Source organism: Lissotriton helveticus, chromosome 2_1, assembly GCF_964261635.1.
Source record: "Lissotriton helveticus chromosome 2_1, aLisHel1.1, whole genome shotgun sequence".
Classification (NCBI taxonomy): domain Eukaryota; kingdom Metazoa; phylum Chordata; class Amphibia; order Caudata; family Salamandridae; genus Lissotriton; species Lissotriton helveticus.
This window is the reverse complement of record NC_136059.1, coordinates 1,937,274,157-1,937,301,469: the sequence shown is the minus strand read 5'-3', so window position 1 is coordinate 1,937,301,469 and position 27,313 is coordinate 1,937,274,157. Positions and strand designations below refer to the sequence as shown.

The following is a 27,313-nucleotide window of genomic DNA, read 5'->3' as shown; positions in this document are numbered from 1 at the left end:
CGCGCGCATCGCCTTGGAGGCGATTCCAAAGTGCCACGCGCACGTGAACGAGCGCTGCGGCCAGGCGCTGTCTCCTAGGAAGCTGAAAACACCACACACACGCATGCACATACACACACAGACACACACGCCGTCGCACACATCATACACACACACACGAGTGCACCGAGCCCCCCCCCCCCCCTCTTTTCAACTTACCAGTTCAATGTAGAGGGACTCCGCTCTCCTTCTGGCGTCCCGAGACACTTTCACTCCGCCTGCCTTCTTTTCCGGTGCAGACGCAGCCCCGCCCCCGTCACAGGCGACTTTGCCTGACTTCCGGACACATCGCGGAAGGAGTTTGTATAGCTGTGTTTAAAAACATTTTTTTATATATGTAAACCTGCATGTAGACACACACGATGTCACCACTTCTCTTCCGGTCGTTACGTACATAATTTCCCTTGATGAGCTGTCCAATTATCGGCCTCTCAGCAAAAAGCGGCCCTCACATGTAAAGGCGGGAACTCTTCATAAGGACTGCGCGTGGCAATTATCATGGAGTGCTTGCCTTGAATGTCTGCTATTTATAAGCGAACCAATCAGAAAGTCAACCTGTCACCCACCTGACCCTCCAAATAATTAGTGCTGAATCCCGGTTGCGCAAACCCTTAAGAAAGGAACTGGTGTCGTGTTATTGGAGGCCGCCAGGTGAGGAGGATGCAGCCCCCCTCACCCCCCTCTGTGATGGGAGTCCAGTCGCTCGGCTGTCCCTACCTCACGCATTTACAATTATTAGCTTGAGGCTGTTCACAGTGTGGTGAAAAGTTTGAGGGGACCCTCTAAGCCACCATGACTGATGCCGGCTGCAAGGACGCCGACTGCGCCGTGTCCAGGCTGCTCAATGTGGTGGAGAGCGAGCTGCAGGCCGGGAGGGAGAAGGGGGACCCGACGGAGAAGCAGCTGCAGGTGACCCTGGAGGACGGCGAGCTGTGGCACAAGTTCAAAGAGGTGACCAACGAAATGATCGTCACCAAGAACGGCAGGTGAGTGCGCCTGTGTGAGCGCGCGGGGACTCCATGAATATTTAGGGCAGGGTCTGCGAGCTCGTGCATGCATGCATTGCTTTTTAAAACGACCTCAGAGCACATCTGCTGGTTGAGTGCTTTACCCCAGTGGCATACACATGTGATAACATACACATATGTTGATCATCAGGTCAAATGTTAACTGTATCTGCGTTCAGTTGGTTCAGCCTGTTTATTTTTCCAGCGGTGAACTCGTCTTCTTGGTTGTGGCATTATATGTGTGAACGTTTTTAAAATATATTGTGATTTCACATGTGCTGGCGTTCAGAAGCGAAGAAGTGGGTCTACGCCGGTTTCCAAAAGCAAAGTGCAAATGTCTGGAGGCCTTTACACATGCAACTCGCAGACTTGTATAACCACATGTTGTGTATTTGGAATCACTCATTTACGACATCTTTGTGCTGAATGGCAGATGTGTGTTTTTTTTATCTAACTCAATAGCACTCCTTTTATCGACCTCGGAAGGATGAATAGCTGGGTAGAACTGACAGGATTTGAATATGTGACTGTGAGGCGAAACACAGATCCCTGGGGTAGATGCTTTAGTCCACTGAGACAAACAGGGGTCTGGAGACAGTAATGAACTGGACATTTGTCACATCCTGGAGGCCAATGTGCTCCATTGTGATGATCAATATTTTGTGTGTATGTGTTTGAATGTGTTTAGGAAACTTTGAATTTGTGGCTCTTAGGCTCAGTAGTTCTTAGATTGCACATTTATGTTTGGAGAAAGTATTGCATAAAAAAAACTTCACTAAAACGTATTACAAACAAACTGAGAATGTATGTATGTGAGGCTATGTATATAGTGCAGTATTAAAAGGTATTTTACTTCGACAGATGAGCTTAAGTGAAAATTCTCTGAAAATAACAGAACTAATGTTTCAGTTTGAAAAAATATCAGTACATCAGACATACAACGCCTGCCGCATCTGATGTGGCCTTATGCACCTGCACATTCTTATTGTCACACACCCCTATGCTATGTACGCATGCTTCTTTTTGTAAGTTACAAATAAGAACACAAACTGAATAACTGCGTCAGCCCCGTACGTGAGGTGCATCATCAGAGCTGTGTGAATAACAACTGTGAGCCCGTGCGTGAGGTGCATCATCAGAACTGTGTGAATAATAACTGCGTCAGCCCCGTGCGTGAGGTGCATCATCCACATTGCTCATGTCACCCAAATTCCTGCACTCTCTACCACACTGCTTTCAAGAACAGCATACTCCTGCACACACTCTCACTGCCCACCAATTCAAAGTTTGATAAAAAATGTATGCAACGCACTGTCATACACAATGCCAATAACTCAAACTTTAATGCTGCGAGACCTATTGCATTGTAAATGCTTGTTATTCTAATGCTGTCTCTGAACAGGCAACCGAAAACCTCTACAGACAAACAATTTTGTTTCTTGTTTTAATGGCTGCCCTTGCAGATGCTTGTAAGTTAAAATACATACAAGAAAACATCACTGTCTGCAGAGAAGCTGCTGTTGCCATGCTCTGGCAGGAGGAATAGAATAACTTTGTTTGAGACGCGTGGCTGTAAATACACATGCTGTGCACAAGTCTGCCATCTAGTGTTGGGCTCGGATGATTGCAGCTTGTTTTTCTTAAAAGATGTCAGACTCCTCCTCTCGGTAATACTGCACATGGGCATCGTCTCCATTGTTAGATTGTTTTTTTCCTGCTGACTGATTTGGATGTACTCTCTAGCGCTGCGGTTTGAGATCATCTCGGGTTCCCTTCGGTTCACTGTTGGTTCATCTAATCGACTATATTGTTGCGACCGCGTAGATTTACTTCCATCTTGAGCTCGAAAGCAATCCCTTGCGTCAAATTTATCGATTCACCTTACCGCCCTTAGGCCACACCCGACTGGGCCTCTTTCCTAAAATTCAGCTCTTCCCAAAAAATGAGCTGCTAATGGAATGTACTTCGTTCCATTGTTGTCCGAACTGCAACTCATAATACACCCAGACTGACCAACACTCTTTAACTTATGTCTCTTACCCGACCATCGAGAAGATACATGAGAGGCCTGCAGCTCATTTCAGTCTAAAAAGACATTTTGGGGCAGATATGCGGGGCATCTAGAAATGCAGCGCAGAAACCACACTCCAGATATCTTCGGCCAAATCATTGACTTGCAAGACTCTGATTCCCAGTCGGACACCAAACAAGATCCAGTTCACAGGCTGTCCTCAGAAGATCATCGGACCGAGAGTACAATTAACCCCAATCCAAAGCCCCCAAAAATCAGGTATGACCAATAAAACTGCGAACGGTCCGCCGCTGCAAAAAATCCATGGTGCACACCAATCTATCGATTTAGAGGCCTCTGGCTCGGCACATAAACATCGGCCTGCAGCTGAGGCCCCCACCTTAAAATTGGCATCAGAGCCTACTCACTGAACCATACCATCAGGTTCCAAGGCCAAAGCCCACAGCTCTTCAGCTTTGACTTCTCCGGCACGAAAGCAAAACGGCCATCAGCACCGAAATTACACCTTCGGACTGAACAAAACCCTGAGCTGATTCTCGAAACAATACAAGAATGGCTCGATGCGACACAAAAGACTTTGCAAATTCAGCCTAGAACAGAAAAGATTGTCCTACAGTCAAAAAAGATTCTAACATCTAAGACGCCAACTTCTATATACCAATTCACCCTGCCCATTGCAAAGACCTACAGTTTGTCTTTCAGAGCCAACACTATCAATTCAAATTGCTTCCATTTATAGTCACCACCGCACCACGGGTATTCACAAAATGACTCGCAATAGTTTCAGCACATCTCCGCAGAGAAAACATTAATGTATTTCCTTACCTGGACAATTGGCTCTTAAAAGCCAACAATGCTCAGATTTGCAACCAACATACCCAAAAGATGATCAGTTTACTACATCATCTAGGGCTTGCCATCAATGTGCAAAAATCACATCTTCAACCACTACAAATACAACCATACATGGGAGCAATCCTAAACACAAAATTAGGGTTGGCATACCCAAATACTGTCAGAATTCGAAACTTTACAACACTAATCCAACAGTTTTAAACTGGAAACCAACTCGTAGTTAGGACAGTAATGTGTCTTTTAGGCATGATGGCATCCTGTATTGTAATGGTACCACATGCACGGTTGCACATGAGTCCTCTCCAAGAATGCCTTTCACAACAATGGAATCTTTCACTGGGCAAATGAACAATTTAATGTTGGTAAACAGCTGCACACATCACTCTCTGCAGTGGTGGAACTCACAAAACCTTTCCAAGGGGCATTCATTTCAAGACCCGGTTCCCCAAACCATTATTATAGCAGATACTTTTCTGACAGGATGGGGAGCCCATCTGCAGAATCTAACATTTCATGGTGTATGGGATTCCAAACACCAGGATTTCCTCATCAACTGCCTAGAGATTCAAGCTGTTCACCTAGCATTGAAAGCCTTGCTAAGTCACCTAATCAGCAAAGTTGTACTAGTCCGAACGGACATGACAACTATGTACTATCTGGAAAAATGGGGGACACTCGCTCTGCAGTTATCACAACTATCACAAACACAACATGTACCATGAACAAGCATTCAAGTTGCAGACCTCCTCCGCAGGACACAGCAATAAGTACACAAGTTGGAACTCCACCCCCAAATACTGCAACAATACTTTTAGGGTTTCCTCAAATAGATTTGCTTGCAACCCAGAAAATGCAAAATGCCCAAACTTCACCTCCAGGTTCCCATACCCATTATCTAAAGGCAATGCTCTGAGGATGAACTGGTAATCTACAACTGATGCTGTCAGTTCAAGCAATTGCTCAGTATATTATGCCGGAATAAAGTTTTAAACCAGTCAATTAATTCATCATGATCATGTAACAATTTTAGAAACACCCCAAATTACATAAGCTACTCCTACAATTGTATATGTAAACAATCACCTACACAATTCTATCAACAATACGTAGGATTTCTAGTCCATGTCCGTCGGTCCCCTCACCCTAAGGTTGAAATAACTATCACCAGGGTTACTGAGGAAGACACAAATAACCACTAAAGGACAGACCATTACTCTTTTTATATATATGTAAACATGTATTTTCCCTACTCTGATATCACCACTGTGTCACTTTCTCACTTGATTCACATATATCACTGTTCTCACTTTTGTTTATAGAATTGTATATGTGACAGCCATATATGTCTGAACCTTTTTCATATATAAAAACCAAAAAGTGATTGTTTACATTTGCAATTGTATGAGTATCTTTGCTTATGTAATTTTGGGTGTTTCTGAAACTGTTCAGTGATCATGATGAATTAATTGACTGGTTTAAAACTTTGTTCCGGCATAATATACTAAGCAATTGCTTGACCCAACAGCATCAGCTGTGGATTACTTGTTAATTCCCAGGTGCTGAGGGATACAGGATAACCCCATTACCACTAGTGGGCTATGGATGATCTGATCAGGGATATTTGCCTGTGCTTAGGCTATCCTGTTTTAGGTTTAAACCTATATTAACTGATAAAACCCCACCGAAAGGGAAATAGCCATCACCAGTGTAAACATATATACACTAAAAACACGCCTGCACAACCACAAACTAAATGCCATTCAAAGAAAGGAAAAGGCATGAAATTCTCCATCCTCGCCTCTGTCTTCTAGAACACCCTTCCTCTCTCCCTTAGGTCTTCCCCTCATTATTTAGAGTTTAGAAAAGCCCTCAAAACTTTCCTGCTCCGACCCTGGTCCGCATCCTTTAGCGCCAAGAAACCGTTTGGTAGACGTGCACTCTACAAATATTTTCAAATTCAAGGAAAGTGAAAGAGTCATTTGTATTTCTTACTGAAGGGGCCAATACAGTGTAACTTTGTTATACAAGATAGCGGCAAGAAGGACTGGGCTAACATTCTGCTTTAGTTTTTGTTTAGGGATGTCACTAAAATATTGTTTCTTCTTCCTTTTGCTTTTTTCAGTTTTGTGGGCTTTGGTCTAAAGATGCAGGGTTTAGATGCATATTTTAGGTTTTGTTTAATTATCTTATAAACCGTAGAGAATCAGGAAATATCAAAATAATATTCGATATTTTGGCTACGGTTGATTCGTTCACTGATAGGTAAATGGCTGATTTTATAAGCATCTTTCCCAATATGTACCATCGCATTTATCCACAGATTATGGGTAAATCCGCTTGATGCACCAGCCCCCCTTTCTAGCAAGTCAGTATTGATAGTAGGTGAATTGCACCCAGGCTTTAAACATTCAGTTCAAGGTGTAGTGACTTGTATATGTGAAAAAAGTGCTGTCACCATGTATCTGGGATGGTCGGGTGAAAACATAATGCCAGTCTTTTGGAAAACATGGAACAAAGATTGAAGTGATATTGTTTGTATTTGCAGTGATTCAGCTACGTGTATGAAAAGGTTGTGTGATGCCCTGTCAAAATCGATACCTGAGCTGAAATGCTTCCCTGTATGAGATCCTTGCCACTTGCTAGTTGGTATACTGAAAGCATCTTTACAATCTTCAGAGTTAATGAAGAATTCTGTTGAGATTATAGTCCATTCTGGAGCACTGTTTTGTTATGCACGGGAAAGTACACAAATATTTCTCGTTTTGTGCTTTGTGTGGCAACAAAGAAAGAGTCATCCCAACTTGGTCATTTAGCTGATGGTTTTCAGCCCTAGAGGCCACGAAAGCTATGTTATCCATGTGGCAACTGTTCACAGAATTTTTGCTGAGTGATGATGCCAAAGAAAAGAAATGTGAGGATCTTCGGTCGCATAGTGATGGTGATGTGAACAAAAGTACATTCTACTGCATTCTTAGATTTTCACAGGAAAACATGACTGCTGTAGTGGACATAACAAAAAAAAATAGTCCGAAAATACCCTTGTCTACAAAGTGTTCAGCATAATTGCTGTAGATGTGTACCATCTCCTTGAGAATAGGCTTGGCAACACGTTTAGTGACTTTGGCACTGCAACATGCTCCATGTTAGAGTACTTGCCACTTGGTAAGCAAAGAAAGGTTGAGGAGCAATTCAGGAAATTCTATTTCTCAATGTATGAGAAATGGCTTGCAATGATGCATAGAAATGTCCCTTCACCAAACATGGCATTTGAAGTCCATGATGCCTCACTGTGGTACTCTGCACAAGTTCTAGATCCCTTCCTTAAAGGGGACTTTTCTCCGGATTTTCTAAAGTGCTGCTTCATTTTTGACCGCTTCACTAACTCTGAGGGCATATGCGGCCAGTTCAACACATTTGTTGCAGAACCTGTCCAGAGAATCGCAATCTTCAGGTGCACCAGTATTGGCATGGAAAGCTATGTCAGTGGCCAGAGTTAGCAAATTGTGTAGTGGCTAATAATAAAAGCAAAACTTTCCGTAAACACCAGAAAAACACAGTTTCTGTTTTTTTCAATGGCGTGAAAATGTTTTCCCACTGATAACCACTGTTTTTTAAGGTATTGAAATCACTTGAAAACACTTGGAAAAAAACATCAGAATTGACAAAAAATAGAAACTGAAAATGGGAAAGCCTACTTATGCTTTTCCCCACTCTCCCACTACTTCCATTTGTGGTCGGGAAGCTCATGCAAACATCTCTCTCCCTAATTCTCAAAGCCCCAACCTGGGATTGGCAACCATGGTTCACCACACTACTAGAACTATTACGAGTTCCTCACAAGAATCTTTCCCTCAATCTGGACCTTTTCACGCAGATCCATGACAAAATCAGACATCCCGAGCAGATGAACCTTGCCACATGGCTCCTGAAGTCATAGAATTTAGAAAAACTTCCACAATAGTGTAGGGCTATTCTTAAAGCAGCTCATAAACCTAGAACTAGAAAATGTTACTCAGCTAAATGTAAAAGATTTGTGTTCTATTGACACAAGCAAAAAGTTAACCCTTTACAAGTAAATGTACAAACAATTGTTTATCTCTTGCATCGTCAAACATCTGGATTAGCATATACTTCAATATGTCTACATCTTGCTGCTGTTGCAGCCTATTTACAAAATAGACAACATTTGTCTTTATTCAAAATACCAGTCATTAAAGCTTTCATGGAAGGACATAAAAGAGTAATTCCTCCTAAACTCACACCAGCCCCAACATGGAATTTAAACATTGTGCTAACAAGGCTCACTGAACCTCCAATTGAGCCACTGTATTCACGTCAACTACAATAATACTTATCTTGGAAAGCCGCATTCTTGATAGCTATCACTTCACTAAGACGTGCCCATGAGATCCATGCACTAACCCTAGAAAAAACATTTCTCCAACTACATAGGGACAAAGTAGTGCTTGAACAAACCCAAAGTTTCTCCCCAAAGTAATTTCTCTCTTTCATGTTCATCAATCTATAGATTACCTGTCTTCTTTCTGCAACCTGATTCAGTGGCAAGAAAAGCTCTACACACACTGGACGTCAAGAGAACCTTAATATATTATATTGACAGAACTAAAACATTTAGAAAAACTAAGCAATTATTTATTGATTTTTCACCTCCACACATTGGAAGCCCGAATTAAAAAAATTGGTTTTCCCGGTATATAGTTAAATGTATTCAAACTTGTTATGCTAAAGCTAAAATACTTTTACCTGTTCCTCCTAGGGCATGCTCAACTTGTTAATTGGAGCTTCTATGGCCTTTTGAAGGAACATCCTTATTGCTGAAATCTGCAAAGCAGCAACATGATCCACACCACACTTTTTCACAAAACATTGTGCGGATGTTTCAGCACATCAACAAGCTAATGTTGGACAAGCTGTACTACGTATCTTATTTCAAACAACTGCCCCCGCCCCCCCCCCCCCCAGGGTAGCCACCGTTTGGGGAAGGGACAGCTTTACAGTCTATGCACAGCGTGTCTGTCTACAGCCACACATGCCTCAAACGGATTACGTTGCTTACCCTGTAAGCATCTGTTCTTGGCACGCAGACCTGTAGATTCATATGTGCCCTCCCACCTCCCCGGACTCCTATGCAAGTCATTGTTTACTACTTTTAATTACATTACTTACAAGGATATCACATTAGTAATGCTTACTCTAACTCCATTCTCACGTGCCTTCAGAAAAACAATCTGACAATGGAGTCAATGCCCATGTGCAGTATCGCCGAGAGGAGTAGTCGGATATCCTCGTGACTCGAAAACATTCTTTGAAGAAAAGCAACTTGCAATCATCCGAGTCCAAAACTAGATGGAGGACATATGCGCAGTATGTGAATCTACAGCACTACTTGGCAAGAACAGATGTTTACAGGTTAAGTAACCTAACCCTTCTGCCCCTTATGCCGATGCACATTTAAAATAAACATGCTGCCAGAGAGAAAAGCTGCAGAAACGCCACTGTCAAGACTCAGCAAGCCGTATCTGCTGATGAAAACCCTCTGGGAGAGCATGTCTCTGGCGAGAAATAAACCAGCAGAACTAGTATGCTTTTAGCAACATGAGCCACAAGAAAAGAAAACCTGAAAACAGGCTTGCTGAGCAAGTACAGAGAACTCAGCGAGCCGCCTTTTAATTACCAGCAGAGCCAATGTTGAAACTTTAAAGCAGTGATAATTCTAACCGCCAGAAGCAGGAGTCATCTCAACACTCGTGTTCTCGCAGGGGAGGCCCAAACAGCTGATGGATGTCATACACAGGGGTGAGAAAACAGAATAGAGAAACATTGCCTCACCTCTTATAAAGGAGGCTCCCACAGCACTGCAGTAGATGTGTTGCCTGAATCCCAAGTCAACAGCAATCTAAACCCGCAGATATCAGAGATCACTTGACAATATAGCCAACTGATGCAAACTGCCCTGCACTCAGTTGGCCTGTGAAGACAACAAGCATTCAACCCCACATAATTCAACACCGCGTCACACAATTAAAAGCAACGCAATACCACAACACAAAAAATCCCCACTGCATAATTACACTAAGTAAAATACATTTCATTTTTCACAATACCACACCACACTATTCAACACCACACAATTCGACTCTATGCCACATATTTACAATCCAACCAATTCAACTCCACAGACTTATATTCCACTCCATGCCAAATAATTCCACTTCACATAATACCACTCCACGCAACATAATTCCACTCCTATCCGTATAATTGCATTCTTCAACACAATTCAACTCCAGAAACTTCCACTACACCTAATTATACTCAAACCTACATAATTACACTTTACATAACATAATAACAATCTACATATATCTGTGCAGCTCCAAAACACATATTTACACTCCACAAAATTCAGCTTCTCACCATGCTACATAATTACACTTCACATAATTCCACACCACGCCACATAATTCCACACAATGCAACTTAGTTCCACAGCACACAATCCAGCGACACACAATCCAGCGACACACAATTCCATACCATGCAACTTAATTCAACTCCACGTAATACCCCTCAACACTGCATAATTCAACTCCACATAATTACACTCCACACCACATAGCAACACTCCGCATGAATACACTCCACATCATGACACATAATTCCATTCCACACAACATAATTCCACACCAAATCACATTCCACTAGACCGCAAATCCATCCAATCCACACCACAGAATTCCACATCATGCCACATAATTCAACAATATGCAACATAATTCCTCTCCACTCCACCCAGTACTACTCCACATAATTGTACTCTGTGACACATAATCCCACTCCACATAATTCCACTACACTCAATACCACAGAATTACTATCCACATAATTCCATTACACACCTTGTCCCATAATTCCACTACATATGATTCCACTCAGCACCACACATTTCCACTTCAACCCACATAATTCCACTCCAACCCACATAATTCCACTCCACACCACATAATTCCAATCCACCCAATATAATTCTGTATCATTCCAGCTAATTCCACTCCACGCCACACAATGCCACTTCACGTAAATCTACACCATGCAACATAATTACACTCCACATAATTACACTCGGCACAAGGACACACATTTACACTACTCATATTTCAACTCCACACCACATAAATATACTCCACAACACTTGGCTAAAAGACATTGGCGTTTTTTTACAGACAAATCATCACAGTTTTCACTTTTTGTATGTATTTGAATATTTTACATAAAATAAAATACTTGTGTGCCTGGCTAAGGCTACTTTTGCTACCAGTGTGACTATTCTCTTTTTGCTACTCTTGGCTATGTTACCTCGTCTAATTTGTGGCATGTCTTGTCTGTCTGAGCTGAGTTGAGCCACAAACCTTGTAGTCATTAAGCAATCCCCAACTTGTTTGTTTTTCATAGTATATGGGTGTGCTTCATGTATGTATGCAGTGCCTACCTGTCATGATCACTGTGTGGCACTTGTTTGAACACATTCTCCATGATAGAGGATGTTGTATATAAATTTAGGACACTAGTGTAATTTTCCAGATTCATGCCAATATATAGGTATAAATCACCCTATCCTTATATAGGCATAGACATCATAACCATATTTAGACTTCGCCTATGCAGTCCAAATACGGCATGGCTACTTCCACTAGTTCTGAAAATCCACAACGATTTCTTGGAAAAACCCACCTTCAGCAGTCAGGGATTTCCCCTTGCTTGAATATTGATTTAACCAAGAACTCATGGAGTTTTCAAAGAACGGAGTCTTTGATGACGCTATTATGTCCAATCTTACGTCAAACTCAGCACCTTCAAGGTATAAATATGCCCACACTTGTCCCGGCAAACACACGGTGGTTTGGAGCAGTACGACTATCTACCTACACGACGCAGCTCGCTGCAGCATGTGCCGAAGGAAGCCGACCCTCCAGCAGATGCACTGAGAGAGACTCTGTGTTTTCTCTTGCCGAGAAATCCAGCTCCAGTGTTTCCAAGCTTGTTGGGAAATCGAGTCTTGAGAGAGAGATACCAGACCTCCTTCATTCTAAAACCAAGGTACGGAGCTGAGAATTCTTGGATAGGTTCTTGGCAAAAGAATACTGAAACTAAGCTACACCTCACTTCTTCCCATGTACTAGACCTAGGTTAGGTACACCGGGGTAGGCGTATTTTAGAAGCACCAGTTGAGTACTTTTTAGTCTTTATTTATTAATATATGTTTTTTATGGCTTATAAACCATATCATGCTTTTACAGTATTATTTTATAATACTCTTCGTACTATACGCATTGTACTTTGCAACCAGTATTACGATTGTAGCAGTTCATTTCCTCTGCATGAGAAAGAAGACTGTTCAATAAATACTTTTTATTGAAAACGCCCGTCTCTCTATTTCTCTGACCTCTGGTGAAACGAAGCATGCACGATTGACTGAGTGAAATAACTAAAAATTGTTTCCACGACTCTAGAGATACATGTCTTATTCTTGGGAAACTAAGTTGTCATGTTTATGCAGTTGTCAGAAACTAATCCCTTCTTGTTCATTCAAGAAAGTTTCTAGTGACCTCTGAGCTAGCTGGCACTCACAATTAAGTCTAGTATATTCGATAGAGACCTAGTCGACCTCAGTCCTACGTCTAATCTATAGGATATACTATTCCAATGCTCAGAGCCTATCGGGAATGTGGGAACTACACTACAAGGATTTCCACATTTGTCAGTCCAGCAGGGTTAATGTTCTATTATGAAACTGTGTGTCAATTTGTGTGTCTTATCTCCTGATTAATACTGGTTCAGGCATCAGTAGAAGATCAGGCATACACTGAGCTAATATTGGCTGTATAAATGTATCTTTATTTCTTCATAGCAGAGAGGATTTTGGTTCTGATGAATGTATCGACAACTCTTGAGGATCTTGTACAGGCAAAAACATGTTGACCACATTCTTTGGGTTGAATTAAACCACATATTTCTAACTTCTACCTGCTGGAAACACTAACTTCACTTGTATCCATTTTTCGCACATCCACTCCTACTGCTATAGAGGACTTTTTCCTGTTTTCGTACAAGAGCTCCCCTCTGTTGAGGTTTGTAACCCACACTGCTACTTGGTTGTGGTGTGAGGAGGGTCCCCAGGATGAAGCATGCTGACCTGGGGTCGGTGAGGGCTACCGTCCCTTAAGTTGCAGGGACCTACACTATTACAGGCGAACCACCCCCTTTTTTTCAGACGTACAGAACTCTAGCGCATATTGCATATATAGCTAGAACCTGCCTCGTCTACAAATTCAGTTTCTCTACTGAACTTCCTACCGCTGGTAGTGGTAGTCAAAAAGGAGAAAAAAACTGATTCTCGAGCAGGCTGAGAAAAGGTGACGATCAACAAAATTATATCCCTTAATTCCAGATATGAGTGGGAAACTGATATTAGACATGCCACATAAAATGATGCACCACTCAAATCCACTGCACAGCAGCAAAGATTTAAGACCTCCGTGTTATGAGTGCTGCTCATCACTTTTAATTGTTTTTAACAGTGCTAATTGTTTTAGTTTTTCCAGGACAATTAATTCATTTCTGAGTTTTTCCGAGTGGCTGGTATGTGATTTCTTTTTTTTATTTTCGTATTCTTACAGGGAAGACGAAGTGCATGATGAAATCATCGGACTGTGTCATAAGGCATGCTGGAGTGTACAGCACCGGCCTCGCTATGGTGGTAGGTTTTCAAAGTTGTGATGATTTAATTGTCAAGTGTATTTTTAAATTGAATGAAAGGTTTCGGTTATTGAATTTGAATGTATTCTCCACTGTGCTACATAATTTTGAAGGCAGCAGATGTGAATAGTGTATAGGACAATAGGGAATTAAAGGGCCAATGATAGTAACCAGATAGAAATAGTGAGTAAAATAGAGGGTCACAGAAATGTGCGAACATGTACAATGTGCACTGTATTTTACTCTGCTAAAATGTGTGGAAGAGTGGAAACCTTAAATTGGTTTTATTTGCAGACTAAATGCTTGAGGGTGATGGTCACTCAACAATTGGTGGATTATCTTTTAAGATTTAAAGAGGATAACTAATTCAATTGAAACAACTCTCTAGTCTAAACGTGCTTCTCTTGGTCGCAAACAACCATTTAAAACTTGCAGCCTGAGATTTATATAGGAGGGCAGGAGAGATTTGTTTAGTGTTTCGTTTCTTTTTAGAATACCTTCTTGAAGGTGCATGTTCCTTATTATATCTTCATCCTGTGGCCACATATTGTGTAAACTAGTTTGCATTAGATTTTGAATAAATTTGCCTGTAACGATGATTCCACAGTTATGGGATCAGGGTATCGCCATTGTCACATATTTTATAAGTGTATTTGTTTGTTTGGGTCCGGGATGCAGGTACAAGTTTAGCATCGGTAATTCCCAATAAATGTATAAGCTTCCATGGTAATTTTCTTCTTGGCTGCTAGTAGCCAAGTTATCCCTGTGACTCTTCACTGTTTTCGTGTGCAAATTAGTTGAGATCAGTGTCCCCAGCATGCCTGCCCTTTTGAGACATATTGATTGCTGGGTAAAAAGGAGACTTAAACATCTAAAAGACAGTGGGGAGAAGGGTAGATGATATCAGAGTTAGAGAGAGAATTTATAGTGTATCTTGCACTCTTGAGTTGAGATCCTCCTGCCATATTCCAGGAATATATTTTTGATACATCGATTTTATAATGTTTGGCAAATTGTTGTTTATCCTTGTAATTGTTGGGAACTATGTGAAGAGTTGCAGAAGGATGCGGTACAGGCTTAATACTCTTTCCGATTGGTATTTAATGCACTACTTATTTTTTTGAACAGCATTTAAAATTCATGCATAAAATAACCTTGTACAGTTAAGTTCATTAAGAAGAGTTTGTTTAACGACCCGACCACAAACTTTACCAAAAAATAGTTACCAATACGCAAAAACATTTTGGGACTGATTCACAAAACCATTTACACTCGTAAATTTGGTTAAGACGGCAAATGGCTGCATTCATGAGTGCAAAGTATTAAACTTGTGCTCGCATTCCTAAATCTTTTTATTTGCGCCGAATATTAAACCATTACTCGTATGGTAGTCGCTTGGAGTAAATCTCTCAAGGAGAGCCGAGTGGACGTGTTGAACGTTTGTTAGTTGCCACAAACAATTTAGTTATATGCTATCTAACAACTTTCCTCCAATACCGTCCCCCCTGGAAATGGTCGTAGATTAGCTTATTCCAATGAATGGAGTAAATCCCTTTCCAGGGTTAGAAAGGGACCAGAATACCCTCAAACGTCGTGGAATTCTAAGGAATTGGATTGCTCCACAGAGAAAACATTTTCCCAATCAGGGCAAAAATTGAAAGAAAAATTGTGCCATGGCTGAGGTACAATTCCGCACTGGGAAAATAAATGCCAACGCAAAAATAAGTTTCTCTGAGTAAGGGTGGAAACCAGTGAGTAGCATAGCTTTCCTCATGGATTCCTGGTAAAACGTTGTAAATATGTACGCATGTGGAAATGTAACTCTGTGGCCAATGGCATACACTTTTTTTTCTCATATCGAGCTCCCTGGTTCTCATTTATAGTTATTCACCGAAGATAAGTAGATTTTCTTGTTTGTTACATGTTGTTTTAAATGTATACATTATCACCTTGTGCCACTCTTTCTCTGCGTTTTTATTATATATTTATCCTTAGTCATACAGTCAGTATTTTTCTTACTTCACAGTCGTTCTTTACTCCATGACATCTTGCTGTTACCAGGGCTTTAGCTAATTTATTGTATGATTGACCAAGTGTTCTGTACACTCAGAGTCCTTTGACATTCTCACTCAAGCTCTGCGAGCATGCAGAAACCGACATTGAGTCCATCTCACTCCATATTCATTCCCAGAAGTCTTGTAGTTTTAGGCAGTCCTGTACACAAAGTAGGAGACCTAGAGGAGTTTGTCATTTCTCATCATCGTCCTTGGCGTTCCGTTCTTCAGTGGGTGGTATTTACAGGTCCAGTCCATGAATAGCTAACCTCTTTTACAGCATGACTTACAATCCATTATTTTTCATTTCACCCTTCTCAGGTGGCACCTAGTCACCATAAAGTGCCACAGGTAGTCTTTTCACTGGTTCATCCTATTTTTTGTACTTGCGTGTGACTGCCGTGACACCGGTTTGTTGTAAATAGTTAGCAGTTCTTGATCTTACAATTTGCCTTTGCCCCGGCCACCATACCACTGATTAAAACGTAAGATATTGCTGAACAGAGAGCATCCCAGCATTCAACTACCTCAAAACCTCTTTCAGTACGTGCATACATCGCATAAATTACACTCCTCAATATCTAATTAATTAATTAAAACCCACTGTATACTAGTGGGTTGACTGACTGGTCTTGACCAGCCAGCCACCATAGACCAGTTTCTGACCTTCTGAGGTGAAAGCCTTCACTCTCGGAGGTCTCTGGGCAGAGGTGTTCACACCTGCTCCAAACAGGAAAGGTATTCCAGGGCGGGAAGCTTCAAAGGCCTGCTGCCTTTGTTATGCGACCCAGGTCTCTCAAGATAGTGGAGTTGCCACCCCATGGTTTGACACCACTTTTTTGGTGGCAAGACAGGCAGCAACATTTGTGAGATTATGTGGTGTGCCTAGATTCAGCAAGTACCACCCTTATGCCTAGCCAGCTTACGTAGACCCCTTTTTAGGTCTTGTAGAGAGACCTATTGAGTTGAAACCAGAAAGTTAAACCAAGCGGATTTCCACGAGTGCATGTGCTCTCGTGACCACGCTTAAGCCATCTGTTGCTTCCCCAGCACACCCGGCCTCACTTCTTCTCCCCCTAATTACCCTTCTTTCACGGCCGCCAGGCTGCTGTCACTTAATCTCCCCAGTGCCCCACCCCCATCAGTGTCCTAACTACACTTCCAGTCCTCGCTTCCTCACCGCCTCCTCTCTATCCGTCTCTCTCCGTTCTTTTCCCATCTCTCCGTCCTCCCCTCTCCTCAATATTCTTGATCTACCATCCACTCAATGTCTTTATTTACACGCTATCGTCTTTTGTCCAGCTCCTCGCCCTCTCAACCTTCCATATTCCGGCTCTGCTCTTTCTCACCACTTACTACATATGTCCTCTCGTACCATTAGTATATTTTATCTTCCACACATTCTCTGTCAACCTTAAACTCGTTATCTTTCTCTCGTTGTCCTAACTACACTTCCAGTCCTCGCTGCCTCACCGCCTCCTCTCTATCCCTCTCTCTCCGTTCTTTTCCCATCTCTCTGATCGTCTTTTGTCCAGCTCCTCGCCCTTTCAACCTTCCATATTCCGGCTCTGCTCTTTCTCACCACTTACTACATACGTCCTCTCGTACCTTTGTTCTTTCTCCCCTACCTTCTCACTTCCTTTTCTTCTTCTTTCCTCCCCTTGTTTCTTTTCTCATTTCTTTGTTCGTCCCTTTCCCTCACACTTTCTCACTCACTCGCTCTGCAAGTCAATTTCCTACAAAACATTCCCAGCTACCATTAACCCTATCAGATCTGAAATGCAGCCAGGAAACGAACCGCCCCAAAGCCTCAAACTTCACAGCAAATGGTTCTTCCAGACGCAGAACCCGCTGAAGCTTTTTCTGAAGTTGAAACAACGAAGCACAGATTCTGGACGGAAACCCTATGGCTGTTCATCTTTAGAATTTCCCCAATTGCTTATAATTTGTCATCGAAATCAGGATCTGCATTCGCTTGCTCATCAAAAGGAGGTGACCTATATCTGGCTAATTAGAGACACTTTGATATAAAGGCTTCATGCATTTTAAATAAAGGCTGGCTGATTATGTAGGGCGAGAGGCACCCCAGGTGTTCTTTGCAGGCATCCGGGATAGAAAGGTCTTCTGGGCACAGAGGGATGAGCACTAACCAATCAGCACTGGGCATGGGCAGGATCATCAGCCCCAGCAACTGGAATCCATCGCGTACATTATCAATATGAAGGAGGTGCAAATTAAGTACAACGTGCAACACACCTGCAAGTCGATTACATGACAAAATGTATGTACATCTCGCATGTATAAAACTGCACACTGTTAACTACCCCTAAGTCCAAACCTAAATCAATAATAACTGAATAACAGATCAGCACACATGCAAAGGTGAACAAATTTGGTGAAAAATAATATTTTCTTCAATGTTATGCATACCTCGAGACAACATACGTTTTTGAATCAAATCACTGTCTACCATACAGTACCTAGGGCTTTGAGTCCAGTCCATGGGTGATTGCATGGTAACGCTCAGTTACCACCCAATGTTTGCCCCGTTACACAAATTAGTACACGGCACTACTGCTATGCACTTTGTTAAGGCTTCTTTCTAGCAAAACGTGATCTTGTGCACAAACGTGATCTTGTGCACATCAAAGCCACCTGCCTCCCTCCCACAGGCTTCCCCAGGGCTGGCCTCACTTCTCCTCCCCCCTAATTGCTTTTCGGCCGTGAGCTACATCAAAGGGTTCGGCTCCCCGCCCCCTGCTTTTTCGTAGGAAATTTACAAGGCTAGCACATGGTCTTCTTTGCATGCTTTCACTAAGAATTGAATTGTTGTGATGACAGATTTGTCAGAACAGTCTTGTTTTTTTTAACTTTTTTTACGGCCGGCCGGCCGGCCGTACTTTCAGTTTCACGGCCGCCAGGCCGTGTCTCCTGTTTTTAAAACTTTTTTTTAAAATAAATGTGACTGTCCTCTCTTGTTGTGTACAGTATTCTTTACTTCTAATGACTGCCGATGTGATTTTATTCTTTTTTGTTATTGTAGCTGCCGTATACTACTATCCGAGAGCTATTTGGCGTTCAGTCGCTCTTAAGTGTGCGGATCATTTGATCCTGTGCTGCCCCGCCCCCTGCTTCACGGCCACTTCTCCCTCCCACAGGCAGCCATCTGTTTGTCCCCCCCCAGTTTCCTCGTTCTCTTTCTTCTTTTCTGCTTGAGGCCTGGCCCCGCGTCATTTCCGTCATTCCTTGCGGTGTACTTTAAAGTATGCGTCACACAGACATCGTTCAGACAAAATGATGCATTCTTAGGTTATACCAAGCCCCGTGCAAACAATTTCCGTTTTTTTGTGTCCCTAAATTGAGTATTTAAGCGGCACCCCTGAATCCAAGGACTCAGATTTGACAGTTCATAAGAAGGACGTAGAAGAGTCACTGCCTGCTGAAAACTGAGGCAGAACTTTGGCGCAAAACCCTGCCGTCCTCCGCCCTCTCGTGACAATTATGACAGATTGGTAGTTTTCCAGCTCGTAGGATGAGTCAGAAAAATACCGAATACGTGGGTGGTCTGCCAGCACTTCGACAAACAACAAATGTCTCCCTTGGAGTAGCAGAGTTACTCCCCTGAAAGTCTGCAGGCACCGATAGGCAGAGTCTAGTCTACTGCCTTGCAGCTCCCTGGCGCAAAAGACCAGGAGAAGATACTTGTGCTCTGGAAGGTCAGATCGGTCTCCCCACTGAGAAGACACTAGTACCAACCCACGGGGTACCCAATGCCCTGCACCAAACACCAAACATCAACAGGGAGTGTGCAGTCTGGAATCTTACTGCTTCAGGACCAAGCAGCCATCGGGGAACTTCCCCATCATTGAGAACCACTTCGTGAGTGGCCCAACTGCTTTGATTTTGCCCCTGCCACTAGTTTGTGCCTGACCACTCTGTGCTTCTTTGCGAACCCGGCCTAGCCGACCAAACCAAGTAAGATCAAGCACTTTTCTGAGTCTTCCGGTCTATCAATTGGTGAATATGGCTCAACCTTAGCTTCATCATTCAATGTCTAGCCCCCCCTTGCCTCTATATCTTTTAAGTAGTGCTACATTTTGCCTGACCCAACCGAATCAGACAAATGTGCAAGATGAGGACGTTCACTACAATCCCGGTCATCACATAGGGTAGCTGAATCCTTAATTAAACATTTAATTATCACTACCAGCACGTTGCCATATAACCAGAGACATCTTTGCGTCCACATATCTTAAGATGTATTTCAAGTTTATCATCCACGGCATTCATTTCCCAGATTATAGGTAGGATTTCAATTTGTGCCTAACCGTACCCTTTGCTGCTTCTGTTATTCTCCCCCAATAATTTAGGAGTCTCTGGAAGCATTTAAAATGATTGTTATTAACCCCAACTCCAGTCGTATCGCTGAACTGCGTGACCCCCTTGGCAGACCTTACCACAACTTCCAAATATTAATTTCTAATGCTCCCAGACATTTAATTTCTTCCTCTATCAGGATTTTAGAACCATGAGCAGCACAATCGTTATTTTCAAGTTATATGACTCTGAACGCCTCTACAGAGTTGTTGCCTGGTTCCTTATCCAGTCTTGCCTATGCAGCAGCAAAAGCTTTACTATTTTGCTCCTGCCCTCGAAGATATACAGTAAAATTGAGATTTCAGGTAAAAATCATATCCAAGTACTTATATTCTTTTGTGTTTGCCACATTAATTGTCAAATACAACAAGGTGATGGATGGAATGCTTGAATTAAACTCCGCCACTGGCAATCATTCTGGGCCGCATCCCAGTCCATCATTTTTCACCCACCATGCTGCCTCAGTTTAGGCTCACGGTACAAAAGGGGGTGGTGATGGACGGAGCATCTGAATCAATCAAACACTCACACCCAGTCAAAAGATCTGGGTTTAATCCATCACCGTTCTTTAGCCCACTCTGCCACCCCAGTTCAGACATGGCTATATGCAAATCAGTCTGACACTGTGCCTCATGGGAACAGTCCTGCTCGAACTGCCAAGCCATGTCTTCCCTGGACCGGAAACAAGCTTCCGAGGACCGGTTTCTGGCATTCCAGCCGTCTTCAGCCCGGCTTACTTGAATCCAGTGCCAAGGTGATTCAGTGGAGACCCGTTGTTCACATCCCTGGCTGCAGCCTTCTGCACTCCCCGTACCTCCATACTCCTTGCCCAAGTCACTCCTCGGGTCATACACTGGAGTTCATGGGAAACAGGTTTGTCATGGCGCTCCCCAGCCCAGGATGTCTGTTGTCTCCTCAGCTAAGTGGCAACAACTTCTTGGTTATCTCCGAGCCGGCACTAGCACACCGGGTATGTCTAGAAAGTCAAAGTGCAATGCACTGCCTCTTTGGACTCATTGAGTGTCTTTGGATTAGTATAGCTTCGCAAGGCGCTATCACACAGCCATAACTTGAGCTCATATAGCTCTGATGGTACCATAGTACTGTGGGGAAATACAGGCCACTTGGTCAGTGTGCCAGTTTTTAAGGCGCTTTAATCTTCTTTAGACTTTTAGCTGTTATTAATTATTAGCCTCCTGCTGCTTTTGGTGCTCTTCCAAACAACTTACTGTCGCCCTAGGTGGACCAGCTGCACACCTGTATGTACAGTTCGGCCTGCACAGACCTCTGTATCAGGCCTTCCCTTGCTGCCTGCTGACAAAACAAACAGACCGGGTAACCAGACTCACTGCTTCATTGCGGAGCAGCTCCCTCATCAGCCCAGCTGACACTTGCGACACTTGCTGCCGCTCAAGCCCCTCACCTGAGACTGAAGGCATAATGAGGTGAGTTTGTGTGAGATTTCGCATGGCTCAGCCGGCGTGATTATTGCACTCTCTATGATGGACTTTCGGCTACTCTTTCTCTCCACTCCGTTACCTGCTGCATCTGCCGGCTGCCGCTGTCTGCCTTCGCGCAGCTTACCGAAAACTCACAACCATGACCTCTGCTGCCAAGCCTCGACACCACAGCTTCTTCTCTTCAGCCCAGCTCACCTGGTTCCTTGGCAGCTTCACTTACAGCTATGGCTGGGTTCGACCCTAACCTCCTTGTCTCAGGCTCTCGAAACACCACCCCTGCCTCTCCAGTAAACAGTTTATTTTTTTCCTGTTGAGGGTAAGTTATGATTTCTCCTAATCAAAAAATATCATGTGTTCAAAACAAAAATGTCTGAAATGCCCTTAAAATACAAAAGAAAAAAGGAAGCACCCAATGCATTTAACCCAGATTTAAAGATATATGAATCCAGAAATTTGTTTATAGCATTACATAAAATAAAACCACTAGATTTTACTAGTGCTCTGGAAGAGGATATGCCCTCCCTCTCTCTGGAGTGACAGAATTAGACGTTAATCGTGTGGATGACTGGGTCCACAGTACATCTAATAAATTTGGAGTGTCAGAATTAGACGTTAATCGTCTGGATGACTGGGTCCGCAGTACATCTAATAAATTGGCACCGAACATCTAATAAATTGGCACCGATATTCAAACGTATTTGTTATAGAACTTAGCCATCTGCCCCTTGGTATAAGGCGAGCCTTCAAAATGGAAAGAAGCACTATAAACTTTCTTTTCTCCCACAAAACCTTTATTAAAGACCAACAGACGTTACATATTATTGCGTACTACCTACAGCCGCATCTCGACCGGCATAGTGACAAGTCAAGCATATAAAGCGGATGGATTGCGGGGGTAGGGTAGTACACAGCAAGCCGCCTACAACCCCTTCGGGCCGGCCTCGTTAGTGGGGATGGTGGGTTATGAAGGCAGAATTATCATTACATTCATATATATTATCGGTAATGTTAACATACAATGAAGGCATCTTGCAAAAGATAATTTCCAATTCCACTGATATGTCCCTTGCGATAACAAACAAAAGGGAAACATTCACACAATCATGAGGAGGAGATGTTTCAGGCCGTAAATGTTCTAGCTATGACACTCATCGTCCCATTTCTGTTAGTGCGAGAGGGATGGGTGTTTTCACTGGGGAAGACCAACAGGGAGTGAGTGATATGCCTTATGAGGTTTGCGTGCTGTGATTTGCGGCGTGTTCCATTAAGTAGGTTTGCAGCTGGCCCCATATATCTCTTGGGCGTGATGAGGGGGGTTGAAGTTCTGCATAAGTGTGTAGTTGCTCCTGGCAATATATTAAGTTCTGGAGCCAGTCCTTAAATTTCAGCGCTCTCCCCCTCCCCCATCTGCATGCTATTTTCCTTTTGGCGAGTAAGAGCGCCATGGAGGTGTATTTCCGCATTTTAGCAGCAATAGGTTCGGTGTATCCCAGTAGGACAGTGAGTGGGTCAGTGGGTATGTGTAAGCCGGTCATGATATCTAGTGCAGCAAGCACTTCCTCCCAATAGCTCTGTATGGGCGGACAATCCCAGGCCAGATGACGAAAATCTGCACCCTCCCCACCACAAGGGTCTCAGCGATTGTTGTCACAGAGTTTCAGCTTGTTCAGTCTTGCTGGTGTGTAATATAATCGATGTGGGTATTTTAGTGTATCATCCGGAAACTGCTGTTAGAGGAGATTTCTCCCGTCTGTGTACAGCAGTATGCCCATTGCTCATCAGTTAGGGGGTGACCGAGTTCTACTTCCCACCTTCCCAGGGCCAGTGGTGGGTCAAATTCTCTGTTGGTTTGGACAGTGCAGTATAGTGTCGACAGCACATGTTCTGGGGCTTCCTGTTGTAGTAGGACATGTATTAGGAGCATCACTGGGGGTTCCAGAGGATAAGAGGGTGTGGCAGCTTTTGTGTCCTGCCGGAGCCTGATGTAATAAAAGCGGTCCAAAGGGGTTGGGTCGACGTCTTTAAAGAATTCCTCGCTGGTGCTAAATTTTCCATCAGTGAATAGTTGTCCCCAGGTATGTATAAAGTGTTTGCGGAGGAGTTGTCGACATCCTCCCTCCTGTGTAACAGGGAGATCTTATCGCCCTTGTAGGGGGAGGAGAGGAGAATATAGTGGTGTGCAATTGGTCAATTTAGCCAGATCATGCCATGCTCCTACTGTGCATTGGACAGTGGTAGTTACAGCGTGCCTTGGGACCGGAGGGGCACTAATGTAGGCGGTGCTAGGAGTGGGGCGCATGTAACCGTGTTCAGTCACCGGGGGGAGGCTTCATCCAGTATGTAGCAAAGTGTGCCTGTGCGCAGATGAAGTATAATTCGATGTCCGGTATTGAGAATCCTCCCACTTTGTACGGGCGCGTAAGTGTATCCCATTTGAGTCTGGCTTGCTTCCCTCCCCACACTAGTCGTATCAGTTGGGTCCTCATAGCAGAGAAGAAATGTCAGCTGGGAGCGTAAGGAATGTTAACAAATAAGTACAGGAGTTTAGGTAGGATGACCATCTTGATTAAGGAAGCCCTTCCAGCCATTGTAAGAGGTAACGCAACCCACCGTGTGATCTTGCCGGTGATGGAGTCTAAGGCGCGTCCTTAGTTAGCTGTCATAAGTTCATCTCGTGACCGGGACACTGTAATGCCTAGATAGGTGAGTGTCCTCGCACCACTGGAGGGGGAAGTCCGGAGTGAATTTCATGGCAGAGTCGGTAAGTGGGTAAATGTGAGAGTTGGACCAATTGATGTTGACCCCCGATAATTGCTCGAACATGGAATTCAAGCTGACGTCAGGGTGTCGTAAATATAGAGTGATGTCGTCGGCGTAAAGTGATATAAGGACCTGCCCCTCTGGGTAGACAATAGCGTGTTCCTGATAGTGTTGTCTGATTTTAGCAGCAAGGGGTTCGATAGCCAATGCAAATAATAAGGGGGAAAAGGGGCAGTCCTGCCTAGTGCCTCTCGCCAGCTGGAAAGAGGAAGAGCGTATCCCATTCACCATCACGGTGGCACGCAATCCAGTCTACAGTAAGTTAATCCACGCCTGGAAAGGGGGGGGAAAGCCCATGCGTACCAGCACAAAGGACAGGTAATCCCATTCCAGGGAGTCGAATGCCTTGGTGGCATCCAGAAATATGGCAACCACGTTCTCCTTGGGGTCAATGTCCTGAAGCAGGGCGAATAATGTCCTCGGGTTTTGAGCAGTGCTTCTGGTCGGGACAATGCCCGATTGGTACTGGAGGACCAGCATGGGCATGAGGGGGCTAATGCGGTTGGCGATGAGTTTGGCAAGGATTTTGGCGTCCACTTTTATAAGAGAGAGGGGCCTGTAGGCGTTAAGTTGCTTGGGTGATTTATTTGGCTTGGCTAAGGAGATAATAAGGGCTTCTCGCATTGTGCGGGGCAGGATGCCAGACTCGTGGGCTTCCTCGAACACATGCCGTAGTACTGGAATAAGGAGATGTTTATACATTTTATAGAATTCGGCCGAAAGGCCATCAGGCCCCGGGGCCTTGCCAGATTGTAACGCATGGTAGCCGAAATAATTTCATCATCCTCATGGTGGGCCAGTAGGATTTCTCTTTGGCCATTACTTAACCAAGCTATGGCAGTGTCGTCAAAAAGGGTTCAAAATCAACTGGGTTGTGACGGTGGGTGGAATATAGGCTCTTATAAAATTGCCTGAATGCCGCTAGAATGTCAGAGGAGTTTCTACGTCTTCATCTTCGATCTCCAATATTGTATTGGTAAACCGGGGGGGCGGACAGAAGAGGCCAGCGCTCTACTGCGTCTTTCGCCCTCTCCATAACACCGAGCTTTGTGGTATTTCCGCCTAAATTTACCCTCGCGCTCCGCGGTGTCTTGGTAGTCATTAAGGAGCTCCCTTATGCGCGCCTGCAGTGTGGGGGAGGGCGCAGACTTGAGACCAGACTCACTTTGTTTCAGTTCCATCTCTGATTTATAGAGTGTATCCCTTATATCTTTTAAAACCCCGCCGCTCTTTGCGATACAGATGCCCCGCATGGTGACTTTAAAAGCCTCCCATATGGTAGAATATAGGGAAACAGAGCCAGTGTTTCAAAGTAAGAAGTCCGTGATTTCTTGTTCGACTTAGTCCTTGAAGACAGGGTCCAGTAAGGATTGCGGGTTAAGACGCCATGCTAAATATGGGGGTTCCTCTTGTGGCTGGGTGAGCGTGAGCAGAACTGGAGAATGGTCTGAGTATGTGCGTGATAAGTAGGCGGTGTGTGACGTCCAAGTTGCTAATCCCCTATCAAACAGCCAGTAGTCTATGCGCGACCTGGAGGTGTGAACAGAGGAGTAGCAAGAGCCCTGTCGTGTCATTTGGTGATGAGTTCTCCATGGGTCTGTAAGGTCATGTTCCTCCACAATGTACCTGAGGGTGCGCTGCGCAGCTGTGTGATGATGTGGCTGTGGATGCGACCTGTCTATGCTAGAGTTAAGCGCAACATTAAAATCTCCTCCCCAAATCAGGTGTGTGGAGTCCACATCTTGTATCTTTCCCGACATCACTCCAAAAAACTCCGGGTCATCTGAATTTGGGCCATAGCACAACACTATGGTGATGGACTACCCCATTAGCCTGCCCCAGAGTAAAGTATACCTTCCTAGATGATCTGCATAGGACCCTATGGGGATATACAGGAGTGTGTGTCGCACCAGCACAGCAGTACCCCGAGCATACGAGGAATAACAGGAGAATACTCTGTGGGCTGCCCAGCGGACAGCAAAGGTGGAAGAGGAGGTAGGAGCTAGATGTGTTTGCTGCAACATAGCGCAGTGGACATTTTGGCGGTCTAAATATGCAAGAATATGACGACGTTTAAAGGGGTCTCCCAAACCGCGCACATTCCACGATAGAAAGTTATATTTTAGCGTAGTAGGATGGGTCTCTATCATAGTCTTGATGGAAGAAGACGTGACGGGCTATAGTGCGTGTAGCTACATGGAGATAGGACAGTCAGTGGAATTGTGTCAAGTGCCTGATTAAAAAAACATAAAGAACCATACCCATTCCCACCCTCTTCCCATAATAGCAACCCCAACTTGTTGAGTAGAGCACTTCCCCCCCCCTCTCCCTCCCCCCCCCCCTCCCAACATTCCCAGCAGTCCCAAACCCTTCCCTCCCCCCTCCCACATCAGCAGCCCAAACCTGCTGTGGCCAGTCACCTTGTTATATGTTATGTTATGTTAATTTTGTCTTTTATAGCGCACGGATACTCAGAAAGAGTGTCCCGGCGCTTTATTGACAACCTGAGAAAGACAAACACAACACAAAGACAAAGAAGAAGGAGTCAGCAAAAAAAAAAAGAGGGGAGTCTAAAGGGCAAAAAGCCAGGTTTTGAGGCCCTTCCTGAAGGCCAGCAAGTTCGAGGTGCTGCGCAGTGCCAAGGGCACAGTGTTCCAAAGCTGTGGAGCCCGCAACCTAAAAGAACGACCTTTCCCCCTCCCAATCCTAAGCACAGTGTTCCCAACAGGGGAGCACGATATGGCCCAAATCAGGACCAGCATTAAAACAATAACAATCATACTATTAAGGGTTCACCTGAGAGGTAGAGTCTAAAGGGCGACCAGGGGTCTTCTCTGCCAAGGCGAGGGTGTTCGGGCGATCTTATGTAGGGTCATTGCAGATACATGTACC

At 43.9% G+C, this 27,313-nt stretch overlaps 1 protein-coding gene across 3 annotated transcripts in view; it reads left to right on the top strand.

The window, feature by feature from the left end:
* The window catches only part of ZNF330 (zinc finger protein 330), a 167,846-nt gene that overhangs the window by 42,571 nt on the left and 97,962 nt on the right, over nt 1–27,313 (top strand). For all 3 annotated transcript variants that reach the window (XM_078676862.1, XM_078676860.1, XM_078676861.1), the window contains exon 5: nt 13,632–13,711. In XM_078676862.1, the coding sequence (XP_078532988.1) occupies nt 13,632–13,711 (80 nt within the window). The remainder of the gene's footprint in view (nt 1–13,631; nt 13,712–27,313) is intronic.